This window comes from Xiphophorus maculatus, chromosome 23, assembly GCF_002775205.1.
Source record: "Xiphophorus maculatus strain JP 163 A chromosome 23, X_maculatus-5.0-male, whole genome shotgun sequence".
NCBI lineage: Eukaryota > Metazoa > Chordata > Actinopteri > Cyprinodontiformes > Poeciliidae > Xiphophorus > Xiphophorus maculatus.
The window spans coordinates 27501814-27519953 of NC_036465.1; the positions used below are offsets into that span (position 1 = coordinate 27501814).

General features: G+C 40.6%; 1 protein-coding gene across 1 annotated transcript; it reads right to left on the reverse strand.

The window, feature by feature from the left end:
• Positions 1-5828: 5828 nt before the first annotated feature.
• Positions 5829-18069, reverse strand: ptcd3 (pentatricopeptide repeat domain 3). Its single transcript, XM_023328545.1, has 23 exons — positions 17960-18069; positions 17386-17438; positions 17122-17161; positions 16978-17023; positions 16809-16877; positions 16585-16689; positions 15515-15638; positions 15309-15412; positions 15062-15229; positions 14914-14974; positions 14285-14367; positions 13999-14143; positions 13853-13903; positions 13665-13754; positions 13548-13576; positions 13221-13327; positions 13055-13133; positions 11305-11395; positions 11141-11226; positions 9118-9254; positions 7997-8038; positions 7752-7910; positions 5829-5985 (listed from the first exon to the last, which is right to left on the reverse strand). Exons 1-23 carry the CDS (start codon positions 18046-18048, stop codon positions 5940-5942), a joined length of 2004 nt encoding a protein of 667 aa, XP_023184313.1. The 5' UTR covers positions 18049-18069; the 3' UTR covers positions 5829-5939.
• Between the last annotated feature and the right edge of the window lie 71 nt (positions 18070-18140).

Genomic DNA, 18140 nt, shown 5'->3' on the forward strand with positions numbered 1-18140 from the left:
TGACACCGCCCGGTAAGCGGAGCCGCTCCGCCCTCCGCCGCGCCACCCCTTCTCCTCCGGGGCACATCCCGCCTCCACAGACCGCACACCCAAAGGTATCAATAAATTACGGTTTCTGGGAGAAAGCTAGTTTCCCCCCGGAAGTTTCCTTCTTTCTTCTTTTTTTAAAACTTGTTGCTAAAATAAAATAAAATGAAATTATACATCACATATTTGATTTAAAATGCCATTTTATTTTCTGAGGTATGTTTCACAAAGCTATAATGTTTAATATGTTGTGTTATGACCAAGAAATTCCACATTTTTACAGTCTTACCGAGAACAGGCGGTAATATAGCCTACCTATCACCAACTCACGGCAGAATATGCTAATGTTAATGTTCGGGCCGCTGTTCAACAAATATTCTGAGAAGATATTGAGCTTTTTCCAAATTATAGCATTTAAAATTATTCATTCAGTGACCTGTAAAAGTCCTTACCTCGGAATAGTTTCACATTTTGTCCCATTGACCGGCACACTTTTGCATTTTATTGGGGTTTTGTGTGACAGAACAACACAATTGTAACGTGAAAGGTTAAGCAGAGCTGCTTAAGGTTGAATGGGGCCTTAAGCAGAATTTTGCTAAGTTACCCCTTTTCAGTTAAAACACCACCAATAACAGCGTTTCAATGTGGATTTGATGGAATCCAAATTTAATTGGCTAAGACAAAAACAATCACTGATAATTATTATTTTCCAAAATGTACAACAAAGAGGTCAAACACAAAGTAAACACAACAATCGGACAATGAAGGTTGTTTGTATTTTTATAAAGTAAATCTGCCAATTCCTAAGTCTCAGCTTTGAATAATTAATCATTTAAAATATTCTAATTTGTCTAAATCAAATGTTTTTGCATTCTCAATAGTGCATTTTACATGTATGGTCTGTGTTAAACAGGACACAACGCTGGACAAGCATGCCAAATGTGAATACATGATGCAAATTTTTCTGATTTTAATTAGTGAAAAAATGAAATCCACTGAACACTGATCTTCCATTTCAAGATCATCCACTGCTTTGCGTGCATCCATCATTTAAAACCCCAATAAGATTTTTTTTAAAAAGTGAACTGTGAAAATATAATTTTACATATCTTTGAGCAACCTTTTTAACGTTTTTCTGAGAATCACTTTTAGCCTCTGTTATTTTCTCTTTGAACAATGTGCGGTTCAGGATCTGTTATTCCCCCTTGAGAGCTCGCCTGCCCCGATCCAGGATTATTGCCACATCCTATGAGAATCAGAAGATAAGTAAGACCTTCTTGTTATACACTAACCCACTCACAGTTAGTCACACATGCCACTGCATTGACCAGCTGCTGCACCCTAATGTAGGCATCAACTAGAACCTTCTAGTTGCCCCTACATTAGGGCATCTAATTGATGCCCTAATGTAGGCATCAACTAGAACCTTCTGATTAGTAGATGTACCGTTGTCATCTTCTTGCAGAAATGCAGATGTGTTGATGTTGTAATTGTTTTGACATTCCTCAGTGGAAGCATGCTGTAGCAGTAAGTGTCATTTTGCATCCAAGCTGTTAGCGCTGCTAGCCCGTACATGCAGGAATTCCTCCTCCCTCTCCTCCATTCGTTCTCCCCGTCCTCCTGTTATCTCTCACCCCGTCTTCCTGAAGCGATGTGCTGAATCTTGTCAGAGTGAATACCTTAAATATGAACCAGAGAGAGCACTTCTTTAGGGGGCTTTTCTAGAACTCGTCTTTCTGAGAAACAAACGTGTGGATCGGGACTGAGAGCCACATTGTGTTCGGCAGATAAACCGTCTCGTGAGATTTTGTCACGCAACCACCGCAACAAATTCAGTTGGTGTCACATGGAACTGTGTGAAAATCAAATGAGTGGGTCGGGGGGCTGGGCGGTGCGTAAACCCTTCCCACAGCATGATGCCACCACCACTGATGGATTGGAACAGAAATGAGGAAAATTGAAAGGGCATGTGAATACTTTTGCAACATTGTTTTGTTAAAGGAGCAGTATTATGTAAAATCTTTTTTTTTTAGATTAATAACATGTTATAATGTTATTTCCTAATCAAAAACATACCTAGAGTGTCCCCTTAATATTTGAGAAATATTTGAAAAATCTTTTAATCTTTCCCATTCAGCTCCTTCAGACTAGCCAGCAGCAATTAGCAAACACCTGGTGGAACTGCACATCTGCTGAGCTCACTATAGGAGCTACTTCTCAGTGAAACAATGGTAAAAAGATCGTTGCTAAAGGGTAAATAGAGGAGCCATGTGGTAATGACTCCTTGAAGGCGCAGTTTCAGAAAGAGCAGGAGCTTCTTCTTAAAGAAACAGAGGCCCAATTTCAAGGAGTTAAATTACAAAGACAAATTTCTTTTAAGTCATATTTTATATGCGTAGCATTGTCATCACAACTGAAGGTAACAGTTAAGTGGCACTATGGGGCTGGAAAACACATAATACCATGCCGATCATAAAGGCTGCTTATAGAAATATATTTAGGAGAACCCAGAATGGATTAACTCAGTACTGTTTGTCAAAATATAAACAAGACCTGAAGAAAATATATATGTATATTTATATATTTTACTCAGAATAATATCTGAAATTACATGAAAAACCATAGAGAGGCATTCACTATTTTTAAGCTAGTGAAAAGCCTTCAATTAGATTCATTTTGTCATTTTACTCTACTGTCATTAAGCTATCCAACCTTTGATCTAAGTACATTTTAGTCATTGCATGAAGAGTGTTAGGGAGTCTTAAACTGTGATTTTCCACACAAGGAAACTGGGAATCAACAGAAACTTACAGTTCATCCCCTACATTCAGGAATATCCTTCATACAGATGGAGAGATATGTAAAGATTTGAGACAGATAATAATATCTGACTTATTGAGACATGTTTGATACTTGAAACAAACTGAAATCCTCCCCTGCATTGCTAATAAACTAAAGAGAAACACATATCCACTAAATTAGTCCCATTTCTCCACAATAGTTTCCTTTCTTTCAGCCAGTCTGTTGCAGACGCGCCGCTGTGCTTCCAGATCAGGTTGCATGACCCAGTTGAGACTTGAGCTGTCGGACAGAAGGCCCCGAGTTTGACTCTAGAATACTTCGGTACACAGAGTTGACTCAGTGACTGCAAGGCGCCAAGGGCCTGCGGTTGAAAACAAGCCCACATCATCAGCCCTCCACTACCCTGGGTGACAGTCAGTGTCTGTGTTTCCACTGACCAGAGCGAGTTGGAATTACGCAGGATAAATTTGCTTAATGGGAACACACCAAATTTGAAAAAAGTCAAGTTTTTTTTTTTTTTTTTGATAAGAAGTGTTTGTGTTGGGATGAGGTGGCTTTTCAGCCGGATCGAGTTTGGTGTTTTTCTCAAAACTGCAGGGGAAACACTTTTTTCACATCAAGCGAGTTTGATATGAAACCAGCGTGATGCGAGCCGTTCTGGTGCGACGGCGTAGTAGGAGCACGGTAGATAGACGGGGAAAAAAGGAGTGCCTTTCTGCCAAAAATATAGGAAATTCTGAGATCAGTCTCAGCAATGTTCTAGAAAAAACTTGGGACATTTCTTAACTCCATAAGCTGAAAATTTGCGAGAAAAAGAAAAGAAGAAATTTTGAGATGAAGTTTTGAATTTTCTAGAAAAAAACGTGGAAATGTTCTGAGTTTGTAAAAGTTTATTTTTTTTAAAATTTATTATCATTTTTGTACAATGTCCTTCTAATAATATTGTTTTTATTCTCAAAATACAACTTTATTCTCATATTATTTGAACTTCTCTCATACGACTTTATCCTCATAATGTATCTGTTCTTAGCATGGACCCAATACTCCGTCATAACTTATTATATCTATATTATATAAAAAAAGTTTGTTGGTTCAAATGATTAAGGGCCATTGTTGAAGGTCCAAAGAGCCACTTGTGGCTCCGCAGCTGCAGGTTGCAGACCCCTGATCTAGAAACACAGCTGCTGAAAAACCTTGGGATTTTTTTCCCTGTCCTGCATGATGACAGGCAGCTTGTGTGCTAACACCGGAGACAGCAGAGCCAAACAAACTGCAGCTCAATTCACCATTGTTCAGCAGTGTGAAAAAGGGAATGAATGGAAAACAGACGGCCGTGTGGGACACGCATTTGCTCACGCAGAAGCAAATGTCCAGAAACTGGTGACGTACCTGAAGCCTGTCCTCTGTCTCTTTAAATGCTGAAACATCTGAATACAGAAACCACATATCATTTTCCCTCCACTCCAGAACTGTGAACTACTGTACTTTGTGTTGGCCTGCCACGTAAAGTCACAACATACTCAAATTTGTGGTTGCAGTGGCTCAGAATGTAAAAACGCTGAAGGTGTACTGCTGCCACAGTAGAGCTTTCTTTCAGCAATGTCTTTTGATAAAAAGTCGAATGAGTTCAGGAATTATTCTTTACTGTTGTGTCAGAAGCTAATGTTTTAGTCTATTTATTCCTTCTTCTCTTCTTTTTCCTGCCTGACATTGCTTTTTTTTTTTTTTTTTAAATCTAAACCCCAATAGATTAAACATTTTTTATGAAAAATCCAGAATACTCGGCCTGCTGCATATAAGCAACAAATTCGACCTCTGACCCTCGCCGCTTCAGATACAACGAGTAAGGGATGTCTCCCTCCACCTACTTCTGGCTTTTTAAAAACAATTAAGGCAAATAAAACCTGCGACAGACTGGGGACCAGTCCAGGGTGAACCCCGCCTCTCGCCCAGAACGTTAGCTGGAGATAGGCACCAGCACCTCCTGACCCACTAGGGGACAAGGGTGTTAGAAAATGGATGGATGAAATAAAACACCCTCCATTAATTCAACCCTCTGTGTGTCTATTTAAGGATTTCTACACCTTGGTTACATCCACAGGCAAAACCACGTGGCATCAACCAAATCAGGAGGCTGCATGAAACGAAAGGGCAGCATTTTGTATTCCATGCAAAGCCATGGGTCCGAGTGAGGTAGTGTGTGTGTGTGTGTGTGTCCTTAATGAGTGTGTGAAGCTCCGTCTCGGACCACACCCATCCCGACTCACCAGCCTGTCCTTCCCTCCCCTTCACTCTTCTGCCCACTTATCCTTATTTGGTCACACTTGGCAGCTCAGCTGATGATTGGTGGAGGGGATTTGATTAGGATGAACTCACCTGTGCCGGCTTGCCCACTCCCACCCTGCATCTCCCCTGAGTGTGGACAGGTAGAGACATGAGAGAATACTTGGGTCGACACTATTGCTCCACAAATGTAACTATTAATCTAACGTCTTCACCTCATCCGCTGTGCTGAAACATTTGTCCTGCTTGGTTTTTAAAGTTTTGACAGACATTTTCACACAAACCGCTGACCTGCCTCATTGTAATGAGCACATCCTGCGTACCGCCACCTATAGGTACTCCAGTCTGTTTAGATCTCAAGTTCAGCACAACATTCCAGACCCCCCTGCAATGTAATCCGCAGGCAGCATGTTGAGGAAGGAGCTTATCAGCAGTTTCAGGAAGCTGGTAAATTATCACAGAGAGAAATGTGCGCCTGTGTCTCCCCCCCAGCCCTCGAGGGTAAAGTCAATTTTGTTGGATTATACAGAAAAACAACCATTTAAGACTGGGACGGTCCATTTCACACCAAGAAACCCAGCGCGAGTCTAAGATCTTCAAACGTCGACCATAAAAGGAAAGAAAAGGATTAAAAACTCCAGAGGAGCAAAAAAAAAAAAAGGTTACATGAGAAACACTGACCTCTAGTGGACAGAAAGAAAAGAAAAGAAAGCGGCTGCATTTGTTGAAATGTTTTATTACACAGACGAGTGGAGACAAGTGTTTCTTACAATAATACGCAGTAGGACTTTAACAATAAGGGCTTTTATAGTTACACTGATTTTTATTTAGTCTTCTTTCTCTGGTGCAGCTTCGAATTCAGACACAATGGATCTGGAAGAGAAGGAGGGAAACACTGAGTTAATGTGTGCAGGAAGAGGTCAGCTTTAATAACAGGATTCATGTTTTTCTTTTCAAACACAAAACAAAATCGCATTAAAGGCAAAGAAAGTGCATCCATTTTATATTACTAATTTCTGCCACTGATTAGTAAATAAATGGTGATTAATAATCAGATAAGGTGACAAACTACTCAGTGAGCCTCATGTAGAAAGTTACTTTGATTTTCTTCAGAGTAAAAAACAAAACAAAACAAAAAAAACAGATTGGTTTCTCTACCCAGTGTTTTTCTAAGTGGGAGGCCCACTGATCCCGGGGAGACCATCAGGGGGCGCTAATGGGAACCTCATAAACAATGGGAAAAAAAGTAAAAAAATAACTGCAAAAATAATAAAAATTAATTTTAAAAAATGTCATCATAAAAACTAATCTGTTTTTTTTAATGGAGTATTAGGGCCATGTTAAAAAATAATAATAAAACATAAAGTTACAAAAACAAAGTCACAATATTACAAGAAGTCTTTCTAGAATAAAGTCATAATATGAGAGTACACTCATTCACTCATAAAGTCGAAAAAATATAATAAATTTGTAGAATTATAGAATAAAGTTCTATTACAACTTTATTCCCATAATTTCATGACTATTTTCATAATTTTATGTTTAATTAGTAATGGCCCTAATGGTCAATCATTATTATAAAATAAATTAAAATAACTTATTTGGCATACTGTGGCTTCCTCCCACAGTCCAAAAACATGGCTGTTAGGTTGATTGGTCTATCTAAATTCTCCCTAGGTGTGAGTGTGTGTGTGAATGGTTGTTTGTCCTGTATGTCTTTGTGTTGCCCTGTGACAGACTGGCGACCTGTCCAGGGTGAACCCCGCCTCTCGCCCGGAACGCAGCTGGAGATAGGCACCAGCAACCCTCCCGACCCCATTAGGGACAAAGGGTGAACAGAAAATGGATGGATGGATGGATGGATGGATGGATGGATGGATGGATGGCATACTCATCTGGCTTGATAGTCAGATTGATCAAGCTGCTTTGCTCTTCAAGCTAGCATAGTTATCAAAAAAATGGAAAAGTTTCTGACAAAAAAAGACAGAAGCAACAGTAACCCTGGATACAAAAAGACAAAACCCTAAGAACTCAGGGCTGACTAAAATCAGAAGGCATGAGGCAGCTTTTATGCCAAATGAACGTAATATTTATTAAATAGTGAATAAAAGTGAGAAAAAACATTGTAATTCTTTATACATTTAGTAGTTTGCACAGCTAAATTGATGCTCTGAGACGGGTCTCCGGTATTTTTTTTTAAGGAGATATGCTGCATTTTTCTTAATCCATCGATTTTAGTCTCTTAAGATTTTCAAGTAGATTCTTTTTGACGTTCGAAGCTTTCAGTCAGATGCTGCACTGGCCCAAACCATAACCATCCCACCTCCACACTCTTCCTCTGCAGTCAGACAAGGCCTGCAATGTACCGCTCTAATTTATTCAGATGCTGCTGTCAGGACTTTAAATGTTCCAAGTCAGTTCCAAGTAGTGTCTGCAAATAATTCATGACCAGGCCACCAGATAGTGCTTCGCAGTCTACCCTGGGAGTGTTTTCATTATTATTCTGATCGCCGGTCTGGCGGTTTAAAACTTTTGCACGGTGCCTCACACATTTTTTCTAACTCCCCAGAAGAATATAACGATTTAGTAAAATTGATTTGCCAATCGGTTGGTCGATTCCAGGTAACTAAGTGAGTCACCTTTGCTTGTCGTTCAGCTCAAACTCAGCCTGTGTCCTCTTCGCTAGCTCCGGGGTTGTTGGGAGACCGAAAGCAGCAGACAGCTGGACCAGCTCCACGGCTCTCTGAGGGGAAGCGCTGCATCGACACGCGGTCAGGAAGCTGCTCAACAGTGCCCCACTGTGGAGAAAAAAAGACAGCAGGGAAACAAGGGCTCATTACACGCTAAAAAAAAAAGAAGAAAAAGGAATGGTGCGCAAACTTACGAAGGAACTCTGTTTTTGTCTTTGAAGAGCTGCAGCATGTCCCTGCAGAGGGAACCGGAAGAGACACAACGAGGTCAGAAACCATTAGGCAGTCCAACCTCCTAAACCAGGGGTGCCCAAAGTCGGTCCTCGAGGGCCGGCATCCTGAAAGTTTTAGTTCTCTCTCTGGTGGAAGTAACAACCTTTTCAGCATGTCAGTGTTCTTCTTAGGCCTTCTAACGAGCCATTGTTGGATTCAGGTGCGCTAAACCAGGGAGAGAACTAAAACATGCAGGATGCCGGCCCTCGAGGACCGACTTTGGGCACCCCTGTCCTAAACCATTCCATATTTTCTCTCAACATAACCAAAAAATTTCAACGCATTTTACTTTAATAAAATGAGTTGAATAACAATTTATTTGACGGTATACGAGAAGGCAGAATAGACGTGCTTTTTAGATTGATCAGTTTTTCAAAACCACGCATCATTCTATTGTAGTGTGTGTGTAATGCGATAAAGAGAGCTCAAGACTTTTTATGAAAGGAATTGAAGACTTATTGCCTAGCAACGTACGACCTTCGTTCAAACAACTGCCTTTACCCATGATGGATGCAAAAAGCTTGCTAGCTAGCTGTGAGTTACCGATAACCTCAACCGTCTTTTTTCTTTTTTTTTTAATTAGGGTTTTTAATTAGGGTAATTAAAAGTTTCTTAAAAACTTTTTAAGGCTTTATTCCACTGGAGATGAAATAAATTTAAAAAAATTAAGAGTTGAGAGATATCTTTACACATTTTCCTTGATTTACAGCTTTATAGCGACAGAAAGAACAGCTTAACGTCAGTAAGAAACCAATTAAAGGAAAACTTCAACAGACTCCAGTAACAGAACGTCAAGGTGTCTTGAGTGTGACTCAAACTTTTGCCTGACTTAAAAGTCCTGCCAGAAATAAAAATACATATAATAGAAGAGATCAAATAGTCTTGTCAAGACAAAATGTAATACCTGTGATTAATATATTGAAGGCCCACTTAAAAAAATAAATAAATTAAGACATTTTATTGCCTTCATTTTACATAATTGAGCAGAAGACATTTTAAGGATGCACTGCCAGCCTGTAAGCGGTATGAATCCCTCTCTCACCAGGCCTTTTGGAGCTTGTTGGCTCGCAGCAGCAGGGTGGAGATGTGCGACAGCGACGAGGTGCTCCACTCCATGCTGGGCCTCCCGTCAAACACGCTTTTAACATCCAGAGCACACGCAGCAAAAGACTCCTGGACCTGCAGACGACATGGTCACACAGACATTTTATCACTAGATCTTGTGGTACTGTTAGGATAACTATTAAAACTATTTATTACATCTTTGCAGTCTTTTTTTAACTAACCAAATGGCAAAATACATTTTATTTATCATTAAACTGCTCACAGTAACTACATTTGATCACAGTTTTGAATTTATCAGTGACGTGCAGTCAGGGGAGGCAAGTGAGGCAGAGTCTCACCTGTCATAATTGAAAAATATAATGCTAAAATAATCTATATTGCTATTTTCACCCTGTGGTTTGTACTGTCAAGTATTTATTTTTTATTTAGCTTAACCAATTCTGATTATTTTTTCTTCACAATTGCTGAATTTTCGCATTTTCCCATTCAAATGCTCAGAAGTGCAGCTGGTGAGGCAGCAGGAAGCTGAGCCTCACCTGGGATTGATCAACCTCTCACTAACTGCACTGGCTGCCACTCTATGACAGCATGCTCCTCCTTTCTGTACTTTGCCAATAAAATGGTTAAAAAACATTTAATATATGAACTGATTTTCCATAATTTAGCTTATGTATAGAACGTACAGTGCTTTTTGTCACCAACTGTGTGTAACGTGTTTCGTGTGTTGAGGAGCGATCATAAGGCAGAGAACAGATTGGAGGTGAGGCAGGCAGTTCTCCTGCCTCATGGCAGGGGGCGCTCATGATCCCAGACATTGTGACTCCACAACTACAGAGTAAGAGACAGTAACAGCGAGCTAGCCATGGAGCTAGCCATACAGTAAAGTGCAGCGATATATTTATAGTTTTCTCCTCGTACCACAGCAATCACTTATTAATAATCACAAAATAAACATTAAGCCTAAAACCATACGACTGCAACAGACTGAATGTTCTGCTCTTTGTGTGCAAAGTATTTCAGTATTTTTAGGGGCGTTGTTGTCAGTTGCTATGGCAACGAGTCCGCGCTTAGCCAGGCCAACTCAAAGAGCGAGAAAGAAAGACATGGTTTTGAGTTGCATTTAAACCGTTTCTCCTTTTGCTGTGGAGCACAACACGAAATTAATAATATCTACATTACCAAGTTTGATTGAGTTAACGGAGTTATAGATGTTGAAGAATTGTCTTTTTGCCCTCCATGCACATTCGTATATCTGATTATAATTAAGTCAGTGCCTCACCAGCTTTGCACCTCACCGCACGTTACTGGGATTTATTGATGCTTTTATGGAACAAACAGGAGAAAATAGTGGAAAATCTGACAATAGTCAGTTTTTGGGGTGTTTTAAACATTTAGTAGAATTTATTGCTATAATAGAAAATTCTTCACTCCAAATGATAAATGACACAATGAAAGTGAGCCTTTTAAAGACACATGACCCAATGTTAATATCTGTATCGGTGCCAATATTGAAAAAAGAAAATCCTAGTTCAGGTATACGTGACGATGGGCCCGATTCATAAGGGCAGATCTATTCAGTCTAATTCTACGTTTTGTGTCCGAGTGATGTCATGCTTTATTATTCATTTTACATTATATTTAGAATTCCTAAATGCACTCTTTAAACCATTTGAAAGAAAGTTTGCTGCAGTACTTTTCCATGTTTGACCAAGATAGTCAGTTTCACTTTATTATTATTTTACAATGGCTATTATACTCCTAATTGCGTTGACTGAGCAAATTAAAATTGTGTTGTTTTTACATGTTTGACCAAACTCATGAAGCTATTTGTGTATTTAAGTGTGCCGTACTGGTGAAGAGTTATCAAATGAATTTTAATTCAGCACATTTATGTCTGTGTTGTTTTGGGTTTTTTTTAAATACATGTTTTCAGTCAATCCAGCCAATTTTTTTCTGTATTGGACGTGAAAAAAGTGAATCAGTGAGGGACGAAAACAGACCTCCACACTGTGCTCCTCTCTGGCCATGAGACTCAGCAGCTCCTCCACCAGATCCACCTTGTTATCATGACCCAAAGCCTTAATGTCTGCAGACAATAAAGGGAAATGAACCATATTAATAGAAACAAAGGCAGGTGGAGCGCCCCTGGCGGTGTGGGACGGACCTTTCCATATGGTGGGCAGCAGGTCCAGGCGGCTGTCCGTGTCCAGAGCCTGCAGCAGGTTCTTCATTCCCTGAGGGTTGAGGTAGTGCAACTGCAAGCAGCAGACTGAAGAGTGAGCTACCGTCCACAGACGGCAGGAATCTACGGTGGCCGACAGGTGCAAATGCGCAGCAAAAGAGAAAACATGCAAACAAAAAAGAAGACACCCCCGAATGAAATGCAGCAAACAAAAAGAGAGACGCAAACACCCCCGAATGAAATGCAGCAAACAAAAAGTGTTGAAAACGGAAGTGCTCCAGACCACTAGGGGGAGTCAAAGAAAATAGTATTCATTTCTATGGGACCAGATGCAAGATTCTTCTTCTTCTTCTTCTTGGTATTTATTGGCGGTTGGCAACAAACTTACAGTAGCATTACCGCCACTTACCAGTATGGAGTGTGGTTCGAGATGGTCTATAAACTTTCACTTTCTACCTTTTCCCTCCATTAACTCCTGATTAAACATACCCCCACACATACACACCTGCTTATATTATCCAACTTGCTTATAGCTTTATATACCCCTCTTTGATATTCTTTACACATTCACACCCAACTTGCTCTACTCATATCCTATGAAATAGCTTTGTTTTTTTAAGATACCGAATAATTATTTGAATATGTCTACTCCCGAAATCTCTCCTCAAAAATTCTATTAAATTAAACCTTTCTTTAATACCTACACACTCTCTCAGCATGCATCTTCTCTCTTCTTCATACTTACAACACTCTAAAATAACATGCTCTATTGTTTCAGACTTCTCACAATAATCACACTTTCCAGATGCAAGATTCAGAGAGATACCTTTACTTTCTTTCAAATTTCTTTCTCTGAATCTTGCATCTGGTCCCATAGAAATGAATACTATTTTCTTTGACTCCCCCTAGTGGTCTGGAGCACTTCCGTTTTCAACACTTTTTGTTTGCTGCATTTCATTCGGGGGTGTCTTCTTTTTTGTTTGCATGTTTTCTCTTTTGCTGCGCATTTGCACCTGTCGGCCACCGTAGGAATCTGCAAACAGTAGCTGCGCTTCCATTGACCGTGTAATTGCGCAATTTGTCATTTCAAAAAGGAATAGAAACGAGGCAATTTCGAAAAAACTTGTTTTTCTATAAAAAGCTTTGCTGCTAGGATAACGTGGGGGGTTTTTTCGGCCACATCCCAGGTAGTTTATTTCACACGCTCTTCTTTATCTTTTACATCATTTATGATAAAATAAACAAAACAAAAGACTATTAAAGGGCAAATATGATCGTATTTTAAATGTTTAAAATTTTTTCCAAACAAATAAATTAAATTTACCTCTTGATAGTAAAAAAAAAAAAAAAGCTTTTATATCGACAATTATCTAAAAACAGGAAGATGGTGTCTGATGGGCCTCATCAACCAGGGTTGGTCAAATTCACAAAACACAAAAGCACTTTTTTCCCCCACATCAGACGAGTCACATGATCAACGACCGGATGTCACTACTGGAGAAAATCACAAAGAAGAAGATGACAGGAAGTAGCTGGAAGACGACGGCGCTGCATGTTTTTTAATGACTTTTCACGAGGAAAAACTTATTCACGTGATTTTATCGCGTTTCTTAAATAATGGAAACACTGCATATGCAAAATTGTGCTTCCCCCCCCCCCAACATTAGCAGAACCTTGACAAAGTTTGGTGCACGTCTGTAATGGAAACGCAGCCGGATGGGGGCGCACTGACCGAGGGGACGATCCGGCTGTACCACTTCAGCACCACGTCGATGTGCTCCATCATGCACAGCAGGTTGAAGAAGCGACCGCTGCCGAGGAAACGGGGAGGGTTAGGAAGAAGGAAAAAACTAAAATGAAGACAGACTGCATCAGAAGAGCTATTTCTGGGAACTTACTAATAGAGACCCTGTTGATAAGAATCTCCCAGCAGCCTCCAGTTCTCTCCAACTTCCACCAGACTGTGAACTTTGTAACCCAGCTCCAGATCTTTACCGTCCAAACACTTGGAGACATTGGAGGTGAGGTTAATGTAGCAGGAACAGAGTTACAGCCCTAAATGTAATTTTCTTGTTTGATTGCTCAAACTTGGTGAATAAAACCGAATTCTGATTCTACACTAAAAAAGTCAAGTCAAAGCTAAAAAAAAAAATTTTTTTTTAAAAATTGAAACAGAAAAAAAAAGAAAGATATTAAAAAAAGAAAGAGAAAGTTTTAAAACTTACCATTTTCATTGCAGTGGTGAAGAACAAAACTGGGAAGAAAAGAAAAATAAAAGTTTAGAAAGGTTTCCTGCCATCGTATCAGTACAGATGACATCATTTCCTCTCTCTGTCGCTCACCGTCATTAGGGTCCTGGCAGGTAAAGCTGGTTCCCTCCAGCTCTGTCAACACATCCTGTAAGACCTCCGTGTTGCTGGGCCCGGAAGAGGCTGCGGAGGAAATGTCCACCGCTCAGTAAGCGTACAGGAAGTAGCTCATAAACAGGAAGTAGCTCATAAACACCTGCCTCAGCGAGAGCGAGACCTACCTGACTTGTAGAAGACTGCCAGGATGTGTTCGTAGGTGGCCAAGCTTGGAGCTGAAGGTTACACAGCGGAAAACATGGGTGAGGAAACAACATGACCCCGTGACCCCTGGAGGTAAACGGCAGAGGCGACAAAGCCTGTAGCTTACTGATTCCCAGGGCTTTCATCTCGTTCAGGGTCTGGGGCGAGAAGGTTTTAGCCAGGAAGCCGCATCGCCTCAGAGCTTTGAGAACACTGTTGAAGGTGAGCAGGTTGGGATGAACTTTCTGTTCATTCATCTGGTTCAGCAACTCCTACACACACACACACACACACACATAGTTTAACATTTAACACCTGGTCTTACTGCTTCCTTCAGTCATTCTGATGTTAAAAATGTCTTTTTTCTAATTAAAGGGAATCTGAATAACGTTCCAGAGTTGAGAAGTACTTACAGCGATAAGGTCCCATCTCTCATTGAACTTCTCCCTGACATCAGGAACGGCTGAGATCAGCGCGTTGAAGACATGGACGTCAGCTGTGAATGTGAGAAAACCGTCAGAAAACCGTCAGTTTTTTGGTGCTACGCGACTTTCCTGGCTGAATTAGCCCACCAGGCTAAGCATTGTTTATTTATCTTAGTTTGTTTTAATGTTTGCCCCCTTTTTTTAAGACTTTATAATTGGTCTGCAGGTATCAATCTTCCAATAACTTAATCATCAAGTGATATTTTCAAATTTCTTGTCAACTTGAAAAATTTTTTAACTAAAAAAAAAAAAAGTGGCGGTCATCCAACGGCCTACCACCGGGTTTGGAAAGTTTTCTGGGGGAAACTCTGGTGCTAAGAAGTATTAAAAGTAAGTCATGTTGCTATAAATTGGTTTATTGCGACATCCCTAATGGTAATTAATCTTATTTCTTGTTAATACCTGATAAAGTAGAGGTGGGGTATGAAATCAAATAGAAGGAGTCCCAGGGTTGAACCTTGGGGAACCCCACATCTGAGTTATCCTGGATCTAAGCAGATATTCGTCCAGTATTATCAATGCGCTGCTTCCTGCTCGCTGTGTGTCCTGATCCTCACCTGACAGTCTGTTGTTGAGCAGGTCTGCGTACAGGTTGAAAGCCTTTGCGTATGCTCCATGCTGCAGAGAGACATAAACAATGAAGGAACGCTCCGGTGATGAAACGCGGCTGTTTGTTCAGCATGACGGATGTGAGCGAGGCCTTACTTTCACCATTCCTCTGATCAGAGCGGAGTAACACCGCGCGTCTCTCTCCGGCAGCAGGTTGAAGATCCTCTCCGCGTTGTTGTTCTCCTTCCAGGTGAACTTCGGTAAGTCCATCGCTCGGCGCCCCATGGGTTTCCGCCTCCCACCCTCCTCCTCTCTTGCCTCCTCCTGAACCGAACACAGAAACAAACCTCAGCACCCGGGCTCCGTAGAGCTGACCACGTCATCCTGGTTAAGGTTGACTCACTCTGTCCTCAGTCTGCGGCGCCCCCTCCTGTACTGGGTCCCTGTCACAGTACAGACAGATGAGGTCCAACAACTTGTGGGTTGTCTCCATGGAGACTGCTGTGCCTGGAAGGAGCAATATTCACCAGAAATGAAGCGGCACATTGGTGGCGTTTTTATTTTTATTTTTTTTTAAAGAAACATAGCCTTTCTTGCATGCGACCTCACCGGACTGCAGCAGCTGATCGTACATCTCCACTGCAGCCAAGACCTTCCTCAGGCTGATCCGTTCCTCCAGCGCCTCCTGGCTCACCTCCTCCAGACGCAGCGCCACACTCTCTGGCATCAAACACTACAAATGCACACAAAACAAACTAAAAAAGTGTGCAAGTCGTTCATTAATAAATTCATCTACAGCTGATTGCTATCAGAATCAGAACAACAAAATTTGCTTCAGTACAGCCCACCCAAAGCATAAAGAATAAAAAAAAAACATAAACAAACAACATAAGACATGGGTAGACAGATGCCTGAGGCTGCAGGCATCTGTCTGCAATAAACGCCAATAAAGTCGCTGACCTTTGTTAGATGAGTATAACAACATGAATGTAGATGATGGAAAAGAAATTATATCTCACACTGGGTCCCTGCAGGAGACATGTGGGGTTGCAAAAACAAACCAAAAACCCCATCATCGATCCACTAATGATTAATTGATAAGCGGCCTTTTTCTAAAACCCTCGGTTTTCTCTAGTATCAAAATGGTCGGCTGTCTTTCCATAACAAAAGAGCTATATTTTACAGACTATGCTGAATAAAAAAGCTGAGACAAAATTATTTGGTCTCTGCTTTATTAAATACTTATCAAATACAAAGAAAATTGTGGTTTACATATATTATTAAATTTAGACATCGAATACAACAAAAGAGGAAGCTCATTGGTTGCTGAACAGAAAAATAAAAGATGAAAAGAATAAACTGTGTGAAACACTTAATTCCCCCATAAACGGAGACATCTACAGGCAGAAGTTCTCTTTGCTCCATGAAGAGCTTTAACTCACAACAAAAAACCTGCATAAAGTGTATTTTACATCCCAACAGGTTTCTGTTTGGATCGTTTCTGTATCAGTTGGCTGTGCATAAGAATGATCAATGGCGCCCTCTTTTGTCCGGCGGTCAAACTACAACACTGAAAGAAGGTTTAAGCAGACATTATTGGAACTAGTTTTAATCTAATAAACCACCAATCGACAATTAACCGGAAGTCGATTAATTATTTGCGTCCCTGCGGTTCTTACTGGTATATGCGGTTCTGCGAAGTCTTTGGTGAATAACTTGGGGTTGCTGTTGACAAAGTACTTGGCTGCAGCTCTGCCGGACTCCTGAGAGAGGGAGAACAGCTTCTGCAAAGGGAAAGAAGAAAAACAAACAACTCACTGTCAGGTACTGTCCCCATTCATTTTTGAGAAATCACTATGGTAACACAGATTTAAAAGTCAATATATCGAGCTAGAGCTCCTACAAACTCAGTGGACGTCCTGGGTGAGAGGTACGAGTCGTCCTGGAACTGGTAGGGATACGCTGTTGGGTCCTGCAGGGAGAAATGTCCAAACAGGAAACATGGTAAACAACCAAAATAACAAACAGAACCACGCAGAGAAACCAAAATCTTAGCCCGAGAGAACTCTTACTCGTTGGACAGTAGAAGCCAGGGCCTCCAGCACTGCCTCCTTGTTCCTGTCAAGAGGAAAACGCAATACTGACTGTGCTAAAGAATGTAGTCATCAGTGATCAGAATAAAACTTTTTATGCTGTTTATGATACATTAGACATACCATGATTTCTTTCTGGGGATGACTATCGCTTCTTTTGATTCTGGAATACAGTAAAATAAGCAATTTAACATCAAGAGACAACAGGAAATCAAGACTGATTTGCTATGGTTACGGTGCATTATCTTAACTGTATTTCACATTTGTTTTATGTCCATGTTTATGTTGCTGGAAGGTGAAGGGTTTTCAGTTTCCAGCAGGTTTTTAGAGACATGAGTCTTTCCATAAACTCCAGATCAAACGTCCATAATGCTTTGATTGGTTTACCTTTATGAAGGTCGGTAGCTTGTTGTTGCAGAGCTGAAGTCCGGCCGAAACTCCTGAGGGGAGACAGAACTAAGCTTTAATTATCTGGACCCAGCCAATAAGGCGCACAATTTAGGAAGACCCTAACCGGGAATCGAACACATAACCTTCGTATTGCAAATACAAGAACGCCATCAACTGCGCCACCATAGACGAACCAATAAACCAATATTTCCAACGAATAAATGGGAAACAGAATTTAATTTAATGCTGCACTTACATTTACTTAACACAGTAAAGCATCTGTAGTTAGTCTACAGTTTACTGCGGAACTGCTGCAAGACTTGATTTTTTTTTTTTTACAACTAGAAGTATTTTTTCCGCTTTCTGAGTACACAGTAGTCTGACCTTAAGCTGCATATGTTTAATTCAAACAGATTTAGCCGACTCATAGTAGTTGTGATGTAAGTAGAAAGTCAGGGACGTGACCTCTCCTGCCGGGGGGATGCTACTGCTATTAAACTAATAACACACACGACCTTACAAGTAAGTGACAGTAGAATATAACAGAAAAACATTCACAAGCACGACCTACCTGCTAACAAACAGCTGGTCGATGTTAATCCGCAGAAATCTTCCATTTTTCTGAATATGATGTCCTACGTGCCTACAGGGAGCCGCCATATTGTTAAAAACTGAAGGCTTGTGGGAAAGGGATAAACCATGTCCAGTGAAAGAGGGGGGAATAAATAATACTCACAGGGTTTTCAAAAGTC